Raw genomic sequence first — 24,029 nt, 5'->3', positions numbered from 1 at the left:
CTAAGAGTATCAGAAAACTAAGAATAATTACGATACGTGGAAACAATCAATAAATAATGAAAGATATATACACATTAACAACGAAACAAAGAATAGTTATCGATTGAAATTATTATGAGTATTGAATATATAGAAAGTTTGTATGCATGCTCGCAACCACACGGACACAACTGTTTAGGACTAAATCTTTTTCAGAAGTGTGATGATTTTTATTTTTTTAAGTACAAATAATCATTTTAACAGATAGAAATGCTTGCAGGGCATAGCTGACAGGAAGAACTATGAATATTATAAAAGCCAATTCATAGAAAACATCGCTATTGTTAAGTGATTGCATCCAAAGTATGAACAATGAAAAGGGAAATACATTTGTGTACTTTTGTGTGTAATTGCTTCTAGTTGAAATTCCGTCCATTTATAATACTTGAAAAGTTATTTTTCAGACAAAAACCATTTCGCATACACATATGGAAGGGCAGGTGCAATGTTTAATTCATAGCGCCTTAACAGGAAATACAAACAACATTCATATGTGCTATTATTTTTTTATTTATATCCACTAACTCAAGACAGTTTTAAGAAACTTGATCTTTGTAAAGACCACTTTTCATAAACAAAAAGTGTCAATACATAACATTAATGAAGGCAACATATCTATGTAGGATAAAGGTTGTTCCAATATGCATAGTGGTGGCCGATCTATGTACGATCAATGCCCCCTACTGCGCCGCTTTGATTCATATATTTTTTTTTTATCCCTTTAAAAAATATTATTAAAAAATATTACTCGTTGTAAAAATAATCTGTACCTTCCAAATGATAAATATAAACTAACTCCTTTTAAAGCTTGTTACTTCACTTGCATTTGTGTTTTTTTTACCTTCGGCCTTGAAGTATGACCTTAACCTTGACATTTCACCACTCAAAATGTGCAGCTGCATGAGATACACATGCATGCCAAATATCAAGTTCTTATCTTCAATATTGCAAAAGTTATGGCCAATGTTAAAGTTTTCGGACGAACGGACTGATAGTCAGTTGACATGCAATATGCCACCCTACCGGGAGCATAAAAAGTGCAACACCATTAATCCTACATAGGTGGGTACCAATCTTACATGCTATAGAACACACTAGATCCGATGTAGATGAGTCACCACCATACATATAATCAGTGCACGCTTGATCCTACATAGATGTATCACCAACAAACATGCTATTGACACACACCTTTGATTCTACATATATTGGACACCATCAGAAACGTTATTGGCAAACATTTGATCCTACATGGATGGGTAATCACCTTACACTTTTTGACACGCACTTGATCCTAAATATAAAAGTCACCAACATACATGTTATTGGCAAAAACTTGAACCTCAATAGATGAGTGAGACCATGTTATTGGAACAAACTTGGACCCATATAGATATACATGTTGTTGGTACCAATGCTTGATACTACACAGATGGGTCAACACCATACATGTAATTGACCAGTGGCCAAATACGCGATCGCTCCGCCCACTAAGTTGTGTTTTCATAAAACGCTTATTCCATTACTCCGACAGTCTTTGTTTGTCGGACCATGTGGCCACAATAAACGAAATATGATTGATTATTACGTGAGTTTGATTCACAGCTGCGAGTGGTAAATTGGCACACACTTTACCCTATATAGATGTGTTAAGGACATACATCATTGGCACAAACAAGATCCAACCTAAATTGGTTACCAGCATATATGTTTTGGAACACTCTTGATCCTAAATAGATGGGTAACCAGTATACGTTGTATTGAAACAACCTTGATACTACATAGATGTGTCACCTACATACATGTTATTGGCATACACACTTGATCCTACATTGATAGTTTACCACCATACATGTTATTGGCTTACACTTGATCCTACATTGATAGTTTACCACCATACATGTTATCTGTACACACTTGATCCTACATTAATAGTTTACCACCACACATGTCATTGGCATATAATTGATCCTATATTGATATTTTACCACCATACATGCTATTGGCATACACTTGATCCTATATTGATAGTTTACCACCATACATGTTATCTGTACATACTTGATCCTACATTAATAGTTTACCACCACACATGTTATTGGCATATAATTGATCCTATATTGATAGTTTACCACCATACATGTTATTGGCACACACTTAATCCTACATTGATAGTTTACCACCGTACATGTTATTGGCATACTCTTGATCCTACATTGATAGTTTACCACCATACATGTTATTGGCATACACTTGATCCTACATTAATAGTTTAGCACCATACATGCTATTGGATTGGCACTCACTTGATCCTACGTTGAAAGTTTAGCACAATACATGTTATTGGCACACACTTGATCCTACATTGATAGTTTACCACCATACATGTTAGTGACATACACTTTATCCTCCGTTGATAGTTTCCACCATACATGTAATTGGCATATACTTGATTCTATATTGATGGTTTACCACCTAGTCTTAATTATAAGACGCGCAAAGAATGTATAGATACTTTTTATGGAAGCGAGACAATTCATCCCCAAGACAATTCACCCCCAAAAGACAATTTAACCCTCTAGACAATTCACCCCTGCTCCCTGGACAATTCACCCCCAGATATTTTGTTGTTGTTTTGTTTTGCTGTTTGTTTAGGATTTAGTAATTACGAATATCTGTTTTCTAAGGATAGTTATTTGTATTCTATTTAATTTATATGAAGTTCTAATAAAAGCATATTAAAATGCTCTCAGAATGTCTTTCTTTTTTTTCATAAAATTACTTGCAATTGAAACATAACTGTGCTTTTTATCTATTGATGTTTGTTTTTATTATTAACAATATCTTATTATTGTTGTTTTTTTTTCATTAAATAATCAATTTTGTGTTTTGTTTTATTTAAGATTGTTTCTATTCATCAAAACAGTTTATATTTGTAAAAAGTGTATACATAAATAATAATGGTATCGGATACATTATATGGAAATACTCCAATGTTTTTTATTTGATTAGTTTTGCAAGATTTCGAAATTTTCACAATATTACTATGTTTATTTTTAAATGGGAAATATAATAATTAAATATTTGTCACATAGTCAGTCAACAAAATAACAACAACCTAAAACTACCTTTTCACACCACTAAAGGTAACAATAAACAGAAAATCTGTCAGGCATTCAGAGCTGATGAGGGTTCTGATTATCTAGTGGTAGATAAGGCTTTTACTGATTGGGGTTGCTTAGAGATAAGACTGTAGTATGGAATGAGTTAACATACTGTATGATTGAAGTGGACTTGAATTGAGTAAAATTTATGTAAACAATTCATTACATTACAAAACATTTTTAGTTTTATAACGTTTCGTTTCGTTTATTGGCAAAAACGGCAAAAGCATTGCATTGGGCCATTTACAAAGTAGGACCATACTAGCGGTATTATAGTGGATTTAATCAATCATGAATTACTCCTGTATAAGTAGCATTTTAAAATTATAACAGAAAATGGTGTGAATTACTGGATTTGAAATGAATACTGATATTTGCAGACTGAAATATGTTTCAATACACAACATTACAAAACACAACTTCTATTACTAATCCTTCAATGAGAGAAAATTGAACAACTTAATGGATTAATTTTTTAATGAAACACCTATGTTTATAGGCAGTTAAATAAAAAAAATAATCAGAATATCAGGTGAACAAAAATGGAATTTTTTAATACAGGTATTACCAGGTATTATGCCCAGCCCAGTATAATTATTTGTCAATGTCTGTAACTGAAGTCTTTGTTTATCATAATAATTTAGCCTGCTCGGCTAAAAACTTAAATATTCAATTAAATTCGACTTTCTCTCTACATGTCTGTGTTTTGCTGTCATATTTGTCGATTGAATGCTCGGTTCTAAAACGCCATATCATTGGCCAACACAATGAGAACAGCCAACCAGATGACGCGTTATAAAATTAAAATGGTGTACATGTGTAGATGAAACACCGAGTGACATATAGCGTGAAAGTCAAATTTAATTGAATATTAAAGTTATTAGCCGAGCAGGAGATCGGTTAGTTGTGTTATCACGTTGCTTTTACTGTCTTTTAACGAAACCAGTTGCATTTTGTCGGCAACTGCATGGTAACATGTGTGTTTTCGGTGAAAAAGGTGACGTCCAGTGTTCCACAATCTTTCAGCAATAGACATACAGTACGTTTCATACCTTGTGTATATATAATACCTATACAAGGCTTATTTTTTCAAACTGTGTATTTTTGTCAATATTCGTTGTTGAAAAGTCAAACCATACACAATAGGTGTACATTTAACAATCTGGAACCCCTCGGGTAAGCTCGGAGGGGGGAGTAGGGTCCCCGGGGGGGGGGGGGGCAAATTTATGATACTGCTGCCTGTGATGGTTCAGCCGTTGGACGCTCCAAATATTACCAATATAAAAAGTAGCTTAATATTTGAGAACGTCAACAAGTTGGACTAGTCTACCACCATACATGCTATTGGAACACACTTGATCCTAAATTGATAGTTTACCACCGTACATGTTATTGTTACAATATTTATCCTAAATTGATGGGAAATCACCATACAGGTTATTGGCACACACGTGATCCTTCATAGATGGGTAACCATCATACATTAAATTGGCCCTCTCTTGATCCTACATAGATGGATCACCGAAATGAATGTTATTGGTGCACACTTGATCCTACATAGATGGTTCACAATCTTACATTTTATCGGTACAAACTAGATCCTAAAAAGATGGACCACCACATTATATGTTATTGTCACACACTTGATTCTCCATAGACTGGTCACTAACATACACGTTATTCAACTCCCTTAATCCTTCGTAGATGGATCACCGTCATGCATGTTTGTTTCAGCAGTTATCAGTTTTTCCCAAACTGAATGCTATTTTTATGCTTTCCGGTAGTTTATAGAGAAATATAAGTTAATTAAAACTGATAATTCACTGTTTCAAACAGTAATCATTAACTGCGAAAACTTTTGATAAATTCCATTGTTATACCAGAACTATTTTGTTCACAGTGTGATCCCCAATTTTGAAAAGGGTGACTACTCTGCAATTAATTTTCATAACAACGTACCAATTAGCTTCCCTTTAATATACATGGGAAGGCACTTCCGAGATGTCAATATTGAACATTTCCTGAACGAAAATGAAAATATGAAAACCAAAAAGAAAACGTGAAACTCTTAAACGAATTTCTCCTTTACAGACAAGACTCAATAAATGTTGATAATATTTCTGCAAATTATCTGAACAATCTTTTTTGCGTCGAGGGAAACAAAATAGATGGAAATTAGTACTAGCCAACAACACCGAGGCCTCATCAGTTCTATTGCCCGACATTTAAAACATAATAGCAGTAAAGTATCACTCGAAAGTCCGGGAAGTGCTGAAAAACAAACAAAAGGCTATGTGAATGAACCCTGAGAGGCTGTGGCGCTTACAAAAGAGCACCTAGAGGCAATGTATTCAGCTGAGAATCTTGGGGACTCGAATCACAGAGCCTTAATTCTATCGTTGTCGATGATATGCTCAACTCATTTCGGCATGAGGACTTGTAATGATTTACATACACTCTGCTGGGTAAACGTCACAGTTGGTGTTGATTTTGAGTCAGGCGAGGAGTACATTACACTAGATACTAAGTGCGAGACCAATACCAGAACAGGGGATGATCCAAGAAATTCAAGGTGAATTTATATGTCTGAAACATTTAACTACATTCATCATCTCATGTATAGCCTTTAATTCAATACTTTAATTGTGTAGTCATTAATATTAGTGGCCTATTAAATGTATAGGGAAAAATAAATTTAAATGCATCACGTTTATAAATTATTTAAACCTAACAAACTGATTAACTTGTAAATGATTCAAATGTTTAAGCATTTATAATGTCTGTCTTTTATAAATAACAATAGAACATTAATTGAAAAAACAAACAGCCTTTGATATTTAATGTTTTAATGGTCTAAATCACCTTCGTGACAACTTTTAAAATGCAGTGTTACTATTTGTATACACAAAAAAATATATTTTTGTTATATCAGTCAAACCAAGGGCTTACGCAGTCCCCGGAGAGTCTTACAGAGACCTCGTTCATCTGTATTAGCTGTTTGCAGACAAACGGTCGGTGGAGATGAAATCAGATGACAGTCCGTTCTTACTCACACAGTGCAACATCACAGAGCAAAGGTTAAGGAAGTCAGCATTCGGTAGCAACTGGTTGTACTACGCCATGACGGCGGATGCTGGGATAACAAAGCCCCAAATTACCCTATACAGGTAGCATTTATTCAAAATACAACTAATTCACATATCCCAAATACAAACAATGCGTTCAAGTTATCAAAATTCGTCATTTGTCCAAGATTCATTATTTTCTTATATTCGTGTTTTTTTTATCCAGATCAATGCAAATATTAATTTGTATTCTGATCTTTATGACATTTTGCAAATGGACACAAAGCAATAATAAAAGGTTAAATGTTAATATGCATTGTATCTATTTTATTCTTTTTGTCAAATGAGGAATAACTATCAATATCAAAGTCAACAATTATCCTCTATGAAATGTTTTTAGACATCCTACCTTCAAGTTTTAATCACCGATAAAATGCGCGCATGAACAATACAATTCATTATAACGCCGGCTTAATACATTAAACATTCGTATCTGTAATTACTCCGCATTACTTATTGATAATACATATTTGAAACGAGAAGTGTATCGTTTCCCTTTATATCGATCGTATGTGTTTACTTCACAAATAATCAGACTTAATGAACAATACTTCTAACCATAATAGCCTATCACCACACCCGCATTAACGAAATAATACCTCACCTGATAAATCATTGAGTAATACATCAGACTAGCGCAGTTTTGTTTTATTTTTTATTTATTCATTTCTGTTTATAACCTTCGTAATGATGACGAAAATTGCAAAAATGATGGGATAAATAAAATACCAGATATGTAATAAGTGACCAACACAGATAAGTTTATCCAGGTTCCTATAAGTGACAAACGTTGTTGCTCGGCGCAAAAAATCTGAATCCATGAACACGGCTTGTTGTTTAGGTATGTTCGCCATCTTTAATAAACGTTTCTGTTTTAAACACACACTTTTCTTTATATTTTGTCATTTTGTAAACAAAATGGCTTGCGTTGTCCTTTCAAACTTGTTTTTACTATCGGCGTACCTATAGGCTGATAACAACATTGGTATGATAATGTCGCAACCTCCGTTAAACAAATGTTGTAACACATTATCGATACGCTAGTCGTTGAAATTTCGTTTCGTTTCGTTTATTAATACGCTCAGCACATTTGTTACAATGTGAACAAGAGGTATAAAGGTGAGTTACAAAATAATTCAAGTATAGGTCAAGCTGTATGGGTAAGGTAACATATACATTGTACAACACAGTTACTATGATAATATAAACAAATAGCATAGTACTAGATCAAATCCAGATAATATTTGTATATAAATACAAATACAGATGCAGCAAGAAAATAAGGGTACAACGACAGTCGGTATATTATCAACAATGTATATATATGTACATACATACATGTTATTAGCATTGCATAAAGCTAGCAGCAACATTATTTATAAACACTATCAGCCAGGTGTATTTTTAAAATAATCTTAAATAGTCTTTATAAATTTTACTTAATTACTAAATTTTGATCTATCTGTTTCATTCAGGATTCTTTTAAAAAGTATTGCATTTTTGGTATTATGTCTAATGTATGGGAGTAGTTGCTGTCGTTGGTTTGCAAAGAAAGGACAGTTCAAAATGTAATGGAATTCATCGCCAATGTCATTTAAATTACACAATTGACACTTTCTTAGGTTACGTTCAATATTTTGCCACCGGCCCTTTTCAATTGGCAGATGGTGGTTACACATTCGGAACTTTATAAAATAAGGTAAATAATAATCAGGTACAGACTCAAAATAATTCTCTAGTACAAACGTATCTTTAAAAATTCGATAGTTGAGAGATTTAGGCATTCAATGTATTTCAGATGACCATTGCTGAATATATTGATCACAGAGAACTTTATTTAATTTTGCCAATAATAAATGCTTGGTGCCAGTAAAATATTGATTATTCCAGACGTAGCTCATTCCACACTGATCAAAGATACATTTCATGTTATCGATCCATTTGAACTTAACATCGTTTAGACTTGCATGAGAAAATATTAGCTTATACATTATCGTGCTGAGCTTATTTTGATCATTTGTAACAAGGTCATACCAAAACCCGACCATTCGCTTTTTAATAACAATTGATAGCGGATAACGACCAAGGTCCCCATAAATCATGACATGTGGTGTATCTTTTTTAATACCAAGAATATGTTTAAGAAAATCTGTGTGAACCTTTTCAATAATTGATAAGTCTCCGTAACCCCATACTTCGCACCCGTATGTTAGAATTGGAACAATAGTATTGTCGAACAGTTTCAATTGACATTCAATAGATACATCGAGGTTTCTTACTTTTTTATATAGACTAAACATTGCTTTTCTTGCCTGTTCTACTACATGCTTTTTTGCTAAGGAAAATTGTCTGTTTTTAGAAAACATCACACCTAAATATTTAAAATAATCAACTATCTCTAATGAGTATTCATGTATTTTTATATCCCTTTTTCGTTTCATTTTATCACCAAAAACAATAACTTTAGTTTTATCATAATTGATATCTAATTTCCATTGGCAACAATACGAGTAAAAAGTGTTCAAAACAGACACAATGTTTTCTTCCGAAGTTGCAAATATAACTATATCATCGGCGTAAAGTAGTACAAGCATTTTGACGAGTATATCTAAATCTGCATCGTATATCTCTATACTTTTATCATTACATGTAGTAATAAAATGTTCCTAAAACAAATTAAATAATTCGTGAGCCAGAAATACGTGTACAATACCACACAGCTCGACCTTGAAATTGAAACTTTTTAGTTACATAGAAAACAACCACTGATGGTTAACCTAGATAAAGTGACCGCCAAAGGCACTGGTTTCTAAAATGAGAATCACATTTTATTTTCGCATGATCACATTTGTTTAAAGCATTTATTGTAGTGTACATTAAAGAGCATAAAATTCGTCGTTTCTTCGCATAAAATATGGTAGGTAAGGCACGTGAACATTTTATTTATTTGTGTACGCTACACGATTTATTTCTGACTTGAATAAAGACTTGCGATTTAATAACCAGTTTTTGACACTAATTGATAACTGAGATCTATGCAAGAAAATACGTGTAAGCCGATGATAATGTTGTTGTTGTTGTTGTTATTGATGATGATGATGATGATGATGATGATGATGATGATGATGATGATGATGATGATGATGATGATGATGATGATGATGATGATGATGATGATGATGATGATGATGATGATGATGATGATGATGATAATGATGATGATGATGATGATGATGATGATGATGATGATGATGATGATGATGATGATGATGATGATGATGATGATGATGATGATGATGATGATTATGATGATGATGATGATGATGATTATGATGATGATGATGATGATGATGATGATGATGATGATGATGATGATGGTGATGGTGGTGGTGATGATGATGATGATGATGATGATGATATTGATGATGATGATGATGATGATGAATGATGATGATGATGATGATTGGGATATTGATGAATGATGATGATGATGATGATGATAATGATGATATGATGATGATGATGGTGATGGTTTGGTGGTGGTGATGATTGATGATGATGATGATGTATGATGATGATGCTGATGATTGATGATGCAGATGATTGATGATGATGATATGATGTGATGATGTATGATGATGATGCTGATGATGATGATGTGATGATGATGATGGTGATCGTGGTGGTGATGTGATATGATGATGATGATGATGATGATTGATGATGAGCTGATGATGATGATGATGATTTGATGATGATGCTGATGATGATTTGATGATGATGATGATGATGATGATTGATGATGATGATGATGATGATGATGATGATGATCGTAGTTGTTTTTGTTCTTGTTGTTGACACTCACTGATGGTATTTAAATGATGAATATCGTTCGAGATTATTATTGCTGTCAACATAAAATTCTTCTAATAAATAATCGCACTCATTAATTAAAATTTCGAACTCTTTAAAGTAATTATTACGTATCGACATCACATAAATGAATAAATGTGGAAATGACTGAATCTTTAATTGCAATTTGTGCTCGTTTGCCTTCAGTTTCGCTTCATTTAAACCGATGTTAATAACAGGTTTCTTGTTGCGGACTTGAGGCAACCAACGTTTTACAAACACTTTCATAGGGGTGTTTGATTTTTTGCTTGAAAATGAATTCCGAATTTTAATTAACATATTTTACGTAGGTTTGATACTAAGTAAGAAAGTGATAGTGTCAGTTGGTGTTTTAATATGGGCGTATTGCAAAGTATGACATATACGAAAACTATTCAAGTTATTTAACTTGTTTATAAAAAAGCAGACCTGCGCTAACGATTAATAGGAACACTGTGATTTGCTTAAAAATAATTTTTATACTGCATGCTATTCATGTACAAGTATAAGTTGGAAAGTTTATTATTACCGGACCTATATTGCTAGCGGAACAACATTAAGATTTTATTATTACAGCCGTTATAGATATATTGGATAACTTTTAGATTTTACTATTATAGACCTTATAGTAATTGTGAAATAATTTAGGGGTTTTATTAGTTCAAGTGTTACAGGAAAAGTTTGTGATTCGTTCTTTCAAATCTTTAACATTTTCTATTAGAGTTTATTCTTACACGCGAAATAATAATTTCGGGATTCACTACAGGACTAAGAAAATGATGTTATCACAAGGGCGTACGTTTATTGGAATTTTCCTGACGTTTGTATTTGGATGGACTCGGGCCCAGTCACCATCAAAGCGATGTAAGTATCTATTTTAAGACAGAGTCACAGTGGTATTAAGTAGTTATAAAATGCATACATGAGTATTAATGAAACTACATGTACATCGTTGTTTCGTGGTAACGTGTTATGAAACTGATAGATCTACATAAATGTACTTCTATATCGTATATAAACTTCAGTTTAGCCTGTATGATCTTGTTTAATCAACATACGTGTTATTTGATAAAATTCCATTTTACTTCAGATATAAAAAATATCAAATAAGTGTAAGCTTCTTTTTCACTCGAAAGCTACTAGTCCCTATCAAAGTTTTGATTTCCATTACTAATGTTAATTTATTTTACCCCACCCCCTCCGCACTAACACTAGCCCTTCCCACCCCAATATATTTTATTTACTTTTAACTGTTTATGCGAATATTGTACTGCTTAACTTACAAAACGAATAAAAATTATTGTTAACATAATTTGGGTAATTTAAAGTTATATCCGTTTGATCTTGTATATACATAGATACTGTAATTGATTGGACAATTTTAGTGGTTTTACATAACATGTTAACGTGTACATAATGTTTACAAACCGGTATGACTATTTGTATTAAGATGACGCTTTTACGAAACATATATTAAAATTTTGAAATGTTGTAACAGAAGTTATCAAAAACGTGTACACGTTTAAATACATGTTATACTAATTTTACACTTGGTTTTGTAAATGTGTATCATTAAAAATGAAAAAGTACTTAAAAGTCGAAAGATTTCTGAATTAAGTGGTGTTGTTTGTATTGTTGTGAAAATGTTTGTGCTGATGCTGTTTCCGCTGCTGCTGATGATGATCATGATGAAAATAGTGTTGGTGGTGATAATGGCTACGATGATAATGATGTTGATAATGATAATAATTATTATCATTATAATAATTATTATTATTGTTATTGGTGTTGTTGGTGGTGTTTTTGTTCCTGTCTTCATCGACGCCTTAGTCATCGCCTGCGTTGTTTCTGTTATTGATGTTATAAGTGATGGTATTGTAAATGATGATTGATTGTTGTAAACAAAGTATGAAGATCGTTTACGATTATGGAATAATACCACGCTGTCAACATCCCGATTGTTATCCTCAAGAATGCAGTTATAAACATATAAGGCGCGTGCATAAATTACGAATTTGATTAATAGAACGCATCCATTTAAAACTCGACCTTTTAAAATTAATTGTTATGTATCGAGATCAGACATAAATGAATAAATATGGAAAGGATGACTGTTTCTTTAATTACAATTTGTGCTCGGTTTGCCTTCATTTTCGCTTCATTTAAACCGTAGTTAATAATAGGTTACTTGTTGTGAACCTGCGGCAACCTAAGTTTTATCAACACTTTCGTCAGGAGTGCTTGATGGCTTACTTGAAAATAAATGCATTTTAATTAACATATTTTACGTGTGTTTGACACTAAACTTTTATGAGAGGTAGGGTTTGGTATTGATATAAAAATGGGCGTTTTGCACAGAATGACATATAAGAAAACTATTTAAGTTATTTCGTTTGTTTAAAAAAACAGATAAGTGAAACCGATAAACAGTTTCCCTGTGATTTGAGTTTATAAAGCAATCACTTGTGCATTGTATTCTTACACGTGTTAAAATATTTTAAGATTGTATAATTGCAACAGTTATAGTAAAAGCGGAGAAACATTGAGATTACATAATTTCAATGGTACAGGAATTACCTTGATAGTGTATTAGTTAACTTCGTTAACGAATAAATTTGAGATTTTATTCTTACACTTATTATAATATAATATGTTATAATAAATTTAGGGGCTTAATACAGTAACCAGTAAATGGTGTTCGTTTATTGGACTTTTCTTGACGTTTGTATTTGAATGGACGCGTGCTCAGTCAGCATCAAAGCGATGTAAGTAAATCTTATATGTGTTTGCTTCTTTTCCCGCCTAAACTTATTCTGCCCTCAACGTTTTAATTTCCATTACTTACTTGAACGTATTCCTCCCTCTCCAGAAACACAGATCCTCCCAACCACCATCTCTATTACTTACCTGAACTTATTCCTCCCCTCTCCACAAACACAGACACTTTCCACCCCAATCTCTTTCCTTAACCTTTAAATATTTATGTGAATAGTGTATTGATTAACCCATTTATGCCTAGCGTCCTGGAAAAAGGACATTGCAGCGCCGTTTGCTTAAATGAATTTCTTTATGAAATATTCTAAATATAGAAATAAATATACTTGACACCCCTAATTTTGGATATAAATTGATCCAATTTAGAAGGATGGGAGAGTCCACTGGGCATAAATGGGTTAACTGATTAACCGATAGTACGAATAACAATTAAAATGAACATTTTGTTTATGAATTTTAATTTATGTTCATTTGATCAAATATATTCATTTGATATTACCACGAATAGGCATAGTTTAGTGGTTTTACATCACGTGTTTTGTTGTACATAATGTTCATGATATGACTATTTGTCTTGAACTGACATCATTGTAAGACATAGTGTCAAAAACTATATTGAAATGTTGGTGCGAAAGTAATTAAAACCCTTTATCATTATTATTCTACATTGCACTTTGAAATTTGAATCATTGACAGTTTTTTAATAATAAGTATTATATGTTTTTCAAAAGGTTGCAATTGTGTCAGCTTGTAACGTAACATATTATATTATGTGTACTATTATTTGCATGGTTGTGTTTTCTGTTGTTGTTGTTGTTGTTGTTGTTGACGTTGTTTGTGTTGTTATTGCTGTTGTTGGTGGTGTTGGTTATCAATGAAAACAGTATCAATAGAGATACACTTTTATAACTTTGTTTCATAACAATATTCCGAATTATGTGCATGTTTATGTCGTTTATGTTGTTGTTGTTTGTTGTTTCTGTTGTTGGTGGTTATGAATGAAAACCTTTCCAAATTATTTATTTCAAATAACCAACGCCTTTTACGCGTCGTAAACTATTAATTATATATTTTACCTGTGAAACGCATTTCAGCCCAAACCTAAACCGAAATCGCTCTTCAATTAAATGCAACCTATTTAAACAACGAAATAGCGTTGGGTTACATTGGTAATTTCAGTTGCTGGATTTTATTCAACACGAAGATTTTTAATAATGGATTTAAGGTTACCCACCGGTGTGAGCATACCTTGAATTGCACGATCAAGAAATTCAACAATTTAGCGGCCGTAACAACAGAAGCATTAAAAGCAACAACAGCAGCAGAGGAAGAAACAACTATATATTCACAAAAAATATTTATGAGCATTTTCTTATTTTATTTTACACGTGATTGTTTACATCGACAAAACTTAATCACATGTTGTTGTTATACGGCGATTTTCATAAAATAGAAAAATAACAACGGTTCATAACGTGCCAACGTGACAGCTTGGCCTCTTGACAACGGTTCATAGCTTGACCACATGACAACGGTTCATAGCTTGACCACTTGACAGCGGTTGATAACTATGTCACTTTGTAGCGGTTCATAACTATGTCAATTGACATCGGTTGATAACTATGTCACTTGAAAACGGTTTATAACTTGGTCACTTGTCAACGGTTAATAACTATGCCTCTTAACAACGGTTCATAACTTGGCAACGCGACAGAATTTCGTTCATACCGGTTCATAACGTGGTAAATTGACAGCGGTTCTGTTAATAAAGTGGCCGCATGAAATCGGTTCATAACTTCTCCACTTGACAGCGATGCATTACCTGGCCGTTATACAAAACTTCTATAGACGTTTCCTGTTTCATTCAGATTACATGGATGTCCTGTGCGGTAATTCAATCGATATGAGAACTTCTGGTTTGGAGAGCGTCCGTCTGCATCTGACCAACTTTCAAGTATAGTATTAAATGGAAACTTTTTATTCCTTTAAAAGCATCTGTCTCAAAAAAGGATATTTGTCTAAAATGGGACTTTGATTAATATATCTATATTAACCAAACACACTTTAGCATGCAGGATTTAAAATACTTACTAGACTTTTTCGATATAAAATTCAGAACTAAATCTACATTAAACATGTGTACCCCGGTATATGCTATGCGGTTCTTGTTTCTACCCGTATTGTTGTCATTGAAGGCTTTCCTTTGAGAAGAGGAAAATATATTATAATGAATGAGCCTCGTTTTTTGGAAAACTGGGCTTAACGCATGTGCGTAAAGCGTCGTCGCAGAAGAGCCTGTACAATCCGCACATGTAAATCAAGAACGATACTGTCCGCCTACACTGGATTTCGTCTAGAAGAGACTCCTTTTCAACCAAAAATTAAATTAAAGCGGAAAGTGTGGAACATGATTAGCCTTCGCGGACTGCACAGGCTAATATGGAACGACACTTTAGCATATGCATTAAGTTATGTTTTCACAAAACGAGACTCAAATGGCTATTCATGTATTTATCTCGGCAGTACTACTACAGCAGTATGGACTGCGTACTGCGGGTTCGAGTCCCTGCCGACAAGCGACTCCAAGTTCGCTTCCTCGATAACTCCATAGTGAATAGCGTCAACTGTACACAGGACTTTCTAAGTATCCTGGACGGAAACGAGAATACAGGACAGCCTCTAAGAGGTACATTTCTATTTCAGGGCTTTTTTTTATCGACATTGGGGGATTTAAAATGTTATATTTTGAGAAAAATGTATCCAAGCAGGCCAATCACAAAGGCATGGCTTTTAACAGTGCACGGGCAAAGCATGATGTATTGATAAAAAAAAGTGCCTCGTACTGGGATAAATGGGCTTAATTCATGTACGTAAAGTGTCGTCCTACAGTCAACATAGGCTAATCAAGGACGGCACTTTCTAGATTTAATCTAGACTAAAATTTCGTTAAATTCCATAATAGCGCGAAAGTGCCGTCCCTTATTAACCTGTTCGAACTGCACAGGATAGTGTGGGACGACACTTTACGCACATGCACTAAGCCCAGTTTTCCCAGAACACGTCTCATATTCTGAGGGTGTAATGCAGCCTTTTAAAGGCTTAAACTAAACAATGTATTAGGACTTGCGTATTGTGAGCTGTGATGCTTATGAAATAAACACCCCGGGAGTAAGTATATGCGATTTAAGAGCTGTGAATTAGAACTACTAAGGGCTGTTTATTTACCAATAAAAAGTGTTTATTTACCAAGAAAAAGGCTGTTTAGAGTCAAATGAAGGGGTTATTTATTGACCAATAAGCACAGATATTTCGACAAATTTTAAATTATTTCTATTCTAATATCGGAAAACATTTTTAGAAAGAAATATGAAAATTATTTTTATCTTCCATTGCTGCACTTTGGAAGGGGTCTTTATTTGGCGTTATTGATTTGATATTGAACAACGATACTTTGGTTCATGCTTAAAATTTCAGAAAATGACCTGTAAGCCATATAACAAGCTTGAAAGCAATACGATTTAGTGACGACAATAAGCAGGGGTCTTATAACCAGTGGCCTCTAAAATGTATTCCCTGGATCTTCTGATGAAATCCAATATGCCCTCTGTAGAAAAAAACTTTAAAAACGAGTGTGGACATACTTGGTCGAAATATTAGTTTCTAAAGATTTCAAAGAAACATCAAACATTTGATGAAATGAGGTTATTAAGATAAGTGCATTCCGGAGACAAAAAAAGAAAACATTATATAATAAAGATTTTCCTCGCGTACATGACAGATTTGGATCCTCGTGTTTGCTGGTCAAGCATTCTGAAGTCGAGCTACGTGACCAGCGGCGACCAAGCCCACTTCCGGTATGTAAGCGACGCTCAAGACACCTCGGAGGGCTTCAGGCTTCTCCTCACCGCCTTCAGAGATGGTGAGTGGCGAACTTGTAGTAATGCTTGCATATCCGATATTTAGTTTTATAAGAGCATAAAATTATGAATATAGTAAACTAAATTATACGCATAATGTCCAATTATATTGAATGTTTTTGAATGCTTTATGAATTGTTTGCAATGACACGCATAAAGCAGGGGCTAAAATTAATTAATTTATGGTTTAGTGTTTTATTCGGGTTAATAACCAAGTTGCATAACCGGAATGTATTATTAGTAAATTTATGCAATAAATTTAACGCCTAATGTTATTTTATATTGACTGTCCTTGACGGTACTTAAATTATGTTGACTTGAATCGATATACATGTAATCCACTCGTCTGCAATCAAAACATCAGTTACAACTTATTTCCGCTTCTTTTGCACGAATAAGGCTATGACCTATCTTTATGCGTGACATTAATATTTAGTTCGTAGTACATCTTTGCTTTATATTAATTATATTTGTCTAAATGTAGAAACGTCCGCAAAACACGGGATAATAGTAAATTTTCCATTTATTGACGCGTATACGCCTTCATCGGGATATTTATCAGGAATTAATAACTTCGTATAAACGGCAAATGCTCAGACATTCAAATTCAATCAAATTATTTTAATATCCATGTGAACTCAATTTTATTTAAACTTATATAACAATTGTTTTTTATATCCATTTGAAAGTCATTTCTTATTGCAAAATATATCATACAAATGTATTCCTATATATCCGCTATGCGAAGACCGGGTTTAATGCATGTGCTTAACATGTTGTCCCAGATTAGCCTTTGCACATCGCACAGGCTAATCAGGGACGACCCTTTCCGCCGATACTTCATTTTCGCTCAAAAAATACTTCCAGTATACAAAACTACTAAAGAAAAGTAAAGTGTCGTCACTGATAAGCCTGTTCGCATTGCACTGGCTTATTTTGGACGACGATTACGCACTCGCATGAAGCCCAATTTTCGCAGAACGATTCTCATATCCTTTCGAATTAAATATTATTTTTACTTATTTGAATATTATAATGGTATGTCAATTCGAAAGTCAATGATAATTTCATTTAATGTTATAAACTGTTCACGAATGCAGCTATCATTCGCGTAATTATCTCCCATCAGACCCGAAGCAGACTTGTTACGACTCGGAGTTCCAGTGCAGGTCCAACAGACGCTGCATCTCCGCGTCCTTGACCTGTGACAACTATGAGGACTGCACAGACGGAAGTGACGAATGCGGCCTCTCCACGGGGGCGATCATCGGTGAGTCTTTAGGCTTTGTATAATCGCAACGTCCTCGACAACCTTTGTCGTGTGTACCTAGTATTGGTAAACCAGCTTGCAATACACAGAGAAAGATTGAGTGTCGTGATAAGACTAAATTACTTTTGTAAACGGAAAAAACTAAAAATAAACAAACACACTAACCGTAGTTGTTAATGTTTGGTCTTACCATATATTACTTGGTAACACCGGCTTATTTAAGATGGAAAAATGACAGATTACGTTATGCTCTACCTGTTATTTAAATTTGTGTTATCATGTAATTCTTTTCTCCTCACCGTCATAACCAACCATAAGCATGATCGATTAAAACATTTGATAAAATGATTGCTTTACATGTGGTCTTGTGTAACAGTGTACAGCATTGACTAAACTTGATGTAGTACAGGTCTATATAGGTAGAATAAGTCAGTAAATTTCTTCGAATTGAATTCAACAAAATGAAAAAACAATTTAAAATGCACAACAAGTTCTGAAAATATTTAGTTTTAACAGCCGTTACCGACAAGGGGAGTCACCGCAGCCAGGTGTGTCGAAATTTACGTCAAGAGTTATCTTTCTTGAAATTAAAAAAATGTTCTGATTACTAGAGCTCGGCAACATTACTCCCGCTCTCCATTTGCATCATTTATCCTCTTAGATTTTTAGAGTTCGGTTTTGATCGTACACGCTGTGCAGGATTCAATCAGGCAATATTAGTAATGTGGTACGTTTAAACGATTAAAATCGCTTGCAGTACGGAAACTAAAATATTCATATTGACGGAATTTTAGTTTATAGGTTTACATTCAATCTGACAGTATTTTATACATAGGTGTACACAAAGTATATCATGAATTAAGGTCAGTGCCAGCTTAATATTGCCGAGCTGTAATAACAGAGTTACATACAATATGTTACATTTTTATCCGTGGCTGTTGAACATTGTGTTTTTTATAAAAAAAAATACAGAGAACGGCGCGCAAAACAACAAGAGACGCGATCTCTGAAAACCGGACTTAATGCATATGCGTAAAAAATCGGGCCAGATTAGCCTGTGCACTCCACACAGTCAAATCAGGAACGATACTTTTCGCCTAAACTTGAAGATACTTTCTTAAAAAGGGATTATCATACAATTGGAAAGTGTCGTCCCTGATTAGCTTGTGTGGACTGCACATGCTAATCTGGGACGACACTTTGCTCCAATGCACTAAGCCCGGTTTTCACAGAGAGTGGCTCATTTAAAATGATGTTTTCTAGGAATAGCCATTGGTACTGTTGTCGGCGTCGTCATCATCATCTGCATCATTGCCTGCTGCTGCTGTCGCAGTCGACGGAGGCGTAACGCCGACAGCGTGAAACACTTGAGTTACGAAAATCATGTAAGTTTGATGCTTGATGAACAATTGTTCCACTCACCCGACCGACAATATTTTTTTACGTCGACCATAAAAGTGAATCTATATTTTTGGTATTTCAAGCTCAGTGTTTTTGTTGTTTTATATCGCTACGTTAATATATTTGCAAACTGTGCTTTTATTTATAAAGGAAGATTATTTTACACAGAGATATCTGTCATTGAAGGTACTTGATATAAAATTATTTTTTTTTAATAAGTTTGACCGACCTACCTGGTATATTTTAGAGCTGTGTGAAGACAAAAACTATTTTACATGAGCATATACTTTACTGTAAGCTTGCTATCTATCGTGTGTACCGACGTCAATCGTGGTCAACTACTATATAACTAACACTAAGAAATGTAACTTTCTATATGCTATAACGTTCAGTTTAGAATAATGTTTTCGCGTTTTTTATTTCAGATGCATTTAAAACATATTTACGGACGCTTACATAAAACGTTTAAGTAATTTGAAAGACTTGTATAAAGTCAATATATACGTGCGTACTGGCTTTACACGTTAATCTTTGACGTGTGGCTCGAATCGTACGAATGTTAAAGATAGTTTATACAATGCAAGCGAATTCAGACTAAAACTCAACATCATTTTCTCAAACATGTGTATTTTGCTTCAACAGGAAGTGGAAGTAGTGCCGGTTCCAGACGACATTTACTCGGACGTTCATATCGTGAAGCAAGCCCCGCCCAGTCCTCCGATCCAACCAATCATACAGCCTCTACAAGTACATCCGGGACATTACCACGGTAACGACGCCCAGGCAGTGTATTCCTATGATCCCTACCACGTGAAAATGGAAGCGGCGGAAGTGACGTCACAGAATCCGCAAATTTGGATCACCACTCCATCGGACGAATCGCGGACGTCATATTACATCGATTACTAAAACGCCAGTATCGATCAACATAAAAGAACTGAATTCCGCCTCCAAATTATACTTTTTAAACTAGATTTTGTAATCCAAGTGCAAAATATTAAGAATTAAGTGAAACCTTTGATATTATTTTTAAGCTTTAAAGATTTTTAAAATCTTAAGAAAAAATCGTTTAAAGGTGAATAATTTCGTGTTGTTTTTTCTTGCATCGATGTATCAGATGGTTACATTTTGAGGAAACGTGATTTGTTTTGTTAGAAACGTTGTTGATACAGAATACATATTATCAAGACACCATTGCTATGGCATTATAGATGTGTTTGATTGTTATTGATACGTTATTTAAAAAATGCATTTTGTTTTTCATACTCGGATAGACCCGACCTCGCGCTGCTATTAAATAGTGTAAAACAGAAACAAATATAATACGAGCGTATTCGATCCGTGTACAGATGCCCTCAGTAATGGACTAAAGAGTTCACAACTTTAATGGATAAACGAGATTTTAGGCTGTAAACGTATGTCATTATACAAATTAATATTGGATATAAAACAGATGAGACATGTTCGACGATCACAACTAAATGTGAACATACTGGCCATTGTTTTTATTCGTTTAATGAGTTATAAATAAATCTTTTGAAACGTTAACTGCTGTTAGATTCAAATTCCGTGAAAGATTTGAGCGTATTGTAAAAGTAACATGATTTCATGTACTGACTTTTTAAAGCTGTAAAAACAGGCATACCGGTACATATATACATTATTACCGGGTAATATGAATATAATACAATTTCGATTGTTTATGTGTAGTGTTTCTCTTTTATATATTGCATTAAAAATGCGAATAGTAAATGTATTAAATGTAGTTATTATACAATTAATTTTACCAGACAAAACTATCGATTTCAATATTTTTTATATCTTGTGCGTGCAAGTACATTCAAACATATGCGGGTAACCGAATGTTGTGTAGTATACGCATGTACGTGAAACTATTACCTGAAATAATATCGAGCTATTTGTTACATATATATAGTGCATGAAAGTACATACAAATATACTTAAGTGGTATATGCGGGTTAACAAGTTATTTCATATAGACATGCACATGTAGTATAAATTGTGCATGTTTCATTTCGGTAGAAATACCGGTCCCTAAAATATCAACAAAATACAAAAAAAAAACAGTTAAAAAGAAAAGCTTTTAAATATCCTAAAATGTAATGTATGTATGTATATAATTATATACGTGTAAAAAAGCGCAAAATCCTCGATTTGTTTTTGATTTCGTGTGCCTAATGCTGTTTTCCACCACTTTTCCTTAAAAAAAGGTTTACCGATGCGAAAATGTATGCAACTTAAGAAGAAGTTTACAACCAATCTTATGCAGTCACACATTGTCTGTTCCCTTAGCTAAGTCAGCCTGTTTTGTTTAGCTTAGCTTTTACAAACAAATCATAGTAATGCGTAAAGTCAGTGTGGCCTTTACCAAAAATATGTGCCATTTCATTTTTTCGAAGACCAATATTAATATTGCCTCGTTTCATGTCGCCAAAACACCCATGGTCTTGTTGTCTGGGTCGCAAAATTATGTGCTCTCTTGAAAAATTAGGCGAGCGCGTGAATCTGCAAGTGCCCGTATGTAAACATCACGGTGCAGCGACTTGTAATCTGGTAGATCCGGTCGCGGACATTTAGTATCGAATTCTAAACTTGTCTTCGATCTCGGAAGTAAAAGTATTGACTTCTCACTGTCTTTAAGCTTGTCCGACTGCTCATTATCGCCGTCTGTCCATGGTGTTTCGGATTTCGGGTCAGCTGTGTCACGCAAAATATTTGCTTCGTAATAAACGCACCATTTCTGGTGATCGCCGGGTAAACTTTGGCAAACCTTACAAACTATACTTCCCTTTTGTTTGCTAACATTTTTCTTCTCAACAAGAGGTGGCCTTGGTATCAAATCCAATACGCTGTTATTATTTTCATATGTTGTATCGCATAAATGCGTTGCGATTTGCGAATCTGGGCTCGCTAGCAGACGACATAATTCATTATTTCGCGGCAGGTTGCTGGTTCGTCCCCGGGATTGCTCGGAACCGAAACGCGGTATGCTTGGTACAAGTTTTCGCGTCCGAACAGTCGACACATCGGATGTATAAGTACCGTTCTGGTTCATGGTCGGTATAATAATGTATCGCCGCATTCTGTGAGTTTTGATTATACGATCAAGCAATTCTGTCGGTCGTAACGGTCCCTTGCAATAAAGCTCGCTTGCTTTTGTAGCTGCCTCACACTTTGTTCGCAATTTCAAAGTTTCACCATTAGATTGTTCTCAACCAAACAATATTGGTTCACCTAGTGTTATTTCATTATTATTCGCTTACAAATCAGCTTTAATTGCTTTTACCCTGTTCGTGATATTTTTAGTTTTCACTTAATCCTCTATGCAATGGGCGTTGAGCTTAGAAGATTTCAAATCTTTTTTGCTATGTTCGATTTCAGTTCGGTACTTTTCTTCTAAACGATGGAATCGATACAAAACCAACACCTCTCGTATCGATTCATTGCTTAACTCTTGGTCGATTAAAGGGATCTTTTCACGCTTTGGTAAATTGACAAAATTGAAAAAAGTTGTTTCAGATTCGCAAATTTTCGTTTTAGTTATGATATTTGTGAGGAAACAGTAATACTGAACATTTACCATGGTCTAATATAGCCATTATATGCATCTTTTGACGATTTTAAAACCTAAAAATTATAAAGCGTTGCAACGCGAAACGATTGAATAATTTGGAGAGTTCTGTTTTTGTCGATAAATTTTGTGAAACTACGAAGATTGCTTATATAAGGTATAAAATACTTCACATATATGTACTCGGCGGAATAGCTCAGTAGGCTAAAGCGTTTTTACTTCAGGACTCTGGCAGGACTCCAGGGGTCACTGGTTCGAAACCTGATCCGGGCAATGTTTTTTTCCTTTTTTTAATTTTATTCTTGATTTTTTACTGGAGCTTTTACGATCCAATGTTTACATTTATCGATATAAAGCATTTAATGAATAAATTAAAAAAATGCCAAAATCTGTGAAAAGGCCCCTTTAAGGCAGTGAGCCAGAGCGCTGAAGTCAATTCCAGAACCCGCTACTAAGTCACAACCGGAAATAGAGCAGATTCGCCTTTTTTTTCGAAAATGTCTTCACTAAACATACGCCGAAATAAATATCCGCACAAAACAAAACGTTTAAAGCGCTTTTCTGAAATAAAATTTATGGTTATTTATATAAAGAGACAAGGTCTAAAAATAAGTTGTTTGTGAACACTAACATCTCCTAAACAATATGTAAGGTGGAATCGCCTTTTTTCATTTAATTTTTACAACGAAAACAATGTTTCCCAAATAAATCCAAAATAGGATGTTCAATAATACAAATTGTCCTTAAATTCTAGGTAACATATCGTTTTAATATAAGATACGCACTAGGAAATCAGGGCTTAATGCATCTGCGGATTGCAGGGGCTAATCTGGGACGATTCTATACGCAGAGACA

The 24,029-nt window shown here is 34.1% G+C and overlaps 2 protein-coding genes across 2 annotated transcripts in view; one reads left to right on the top strand and one right to left on the bottom strand.

Moving 5' to 3' along the window:
- The window catches only part of LOC127846175 (uncharacterized), a 140,803-nt gene that overhangs the window by 72,619 nt on the left and 44,155 nt on the right, over nt 1-24,029 (bottom strand). The window lies entirely within an intron of this gene.
- On the top strand, nt 14,858-21,342 carry LOC127844689 (low-density lipoprotein receptor-related protein 12-like). The gene is made up of 6 exons (XM_052375118.1): nt 14,858-14,948; nt 15,518-15,680; nt 16,773-16,913; nt 18,041-18,181; nt 19,445-19,566; nt 20,225-21,342. Exons 1-6 carry the CDS (start codon nt 14,868-14,870, stop codon nt 20,489-20,491), a joined length of 915 nt encoding a protein of 304 aa, XP_052231078.1. The 5' UTR covers nt 14,858-14,867; the 3' UTR covers nt 20,492-21,342.

Source organism: Dreissena polymorpha, chromosome 9 (genome assembly GCF_020536995.1).
Source record: "Dreissena polymorpha isolate Duluth1 chromosome 9, UMN_Dpol_1.0, whole genome shotgun sequence".
Lineage (NCBI taxonomy): Eukaryota > Metazoa > Mollusca > Bivalvia > Myida > Dreissenidae > Dreissena > Dreissena polymorpha.
Note: the sequence above shows the minus strand (reverse complement) of the source record. Positions and strands in the feature narration are given on the sequence as shown.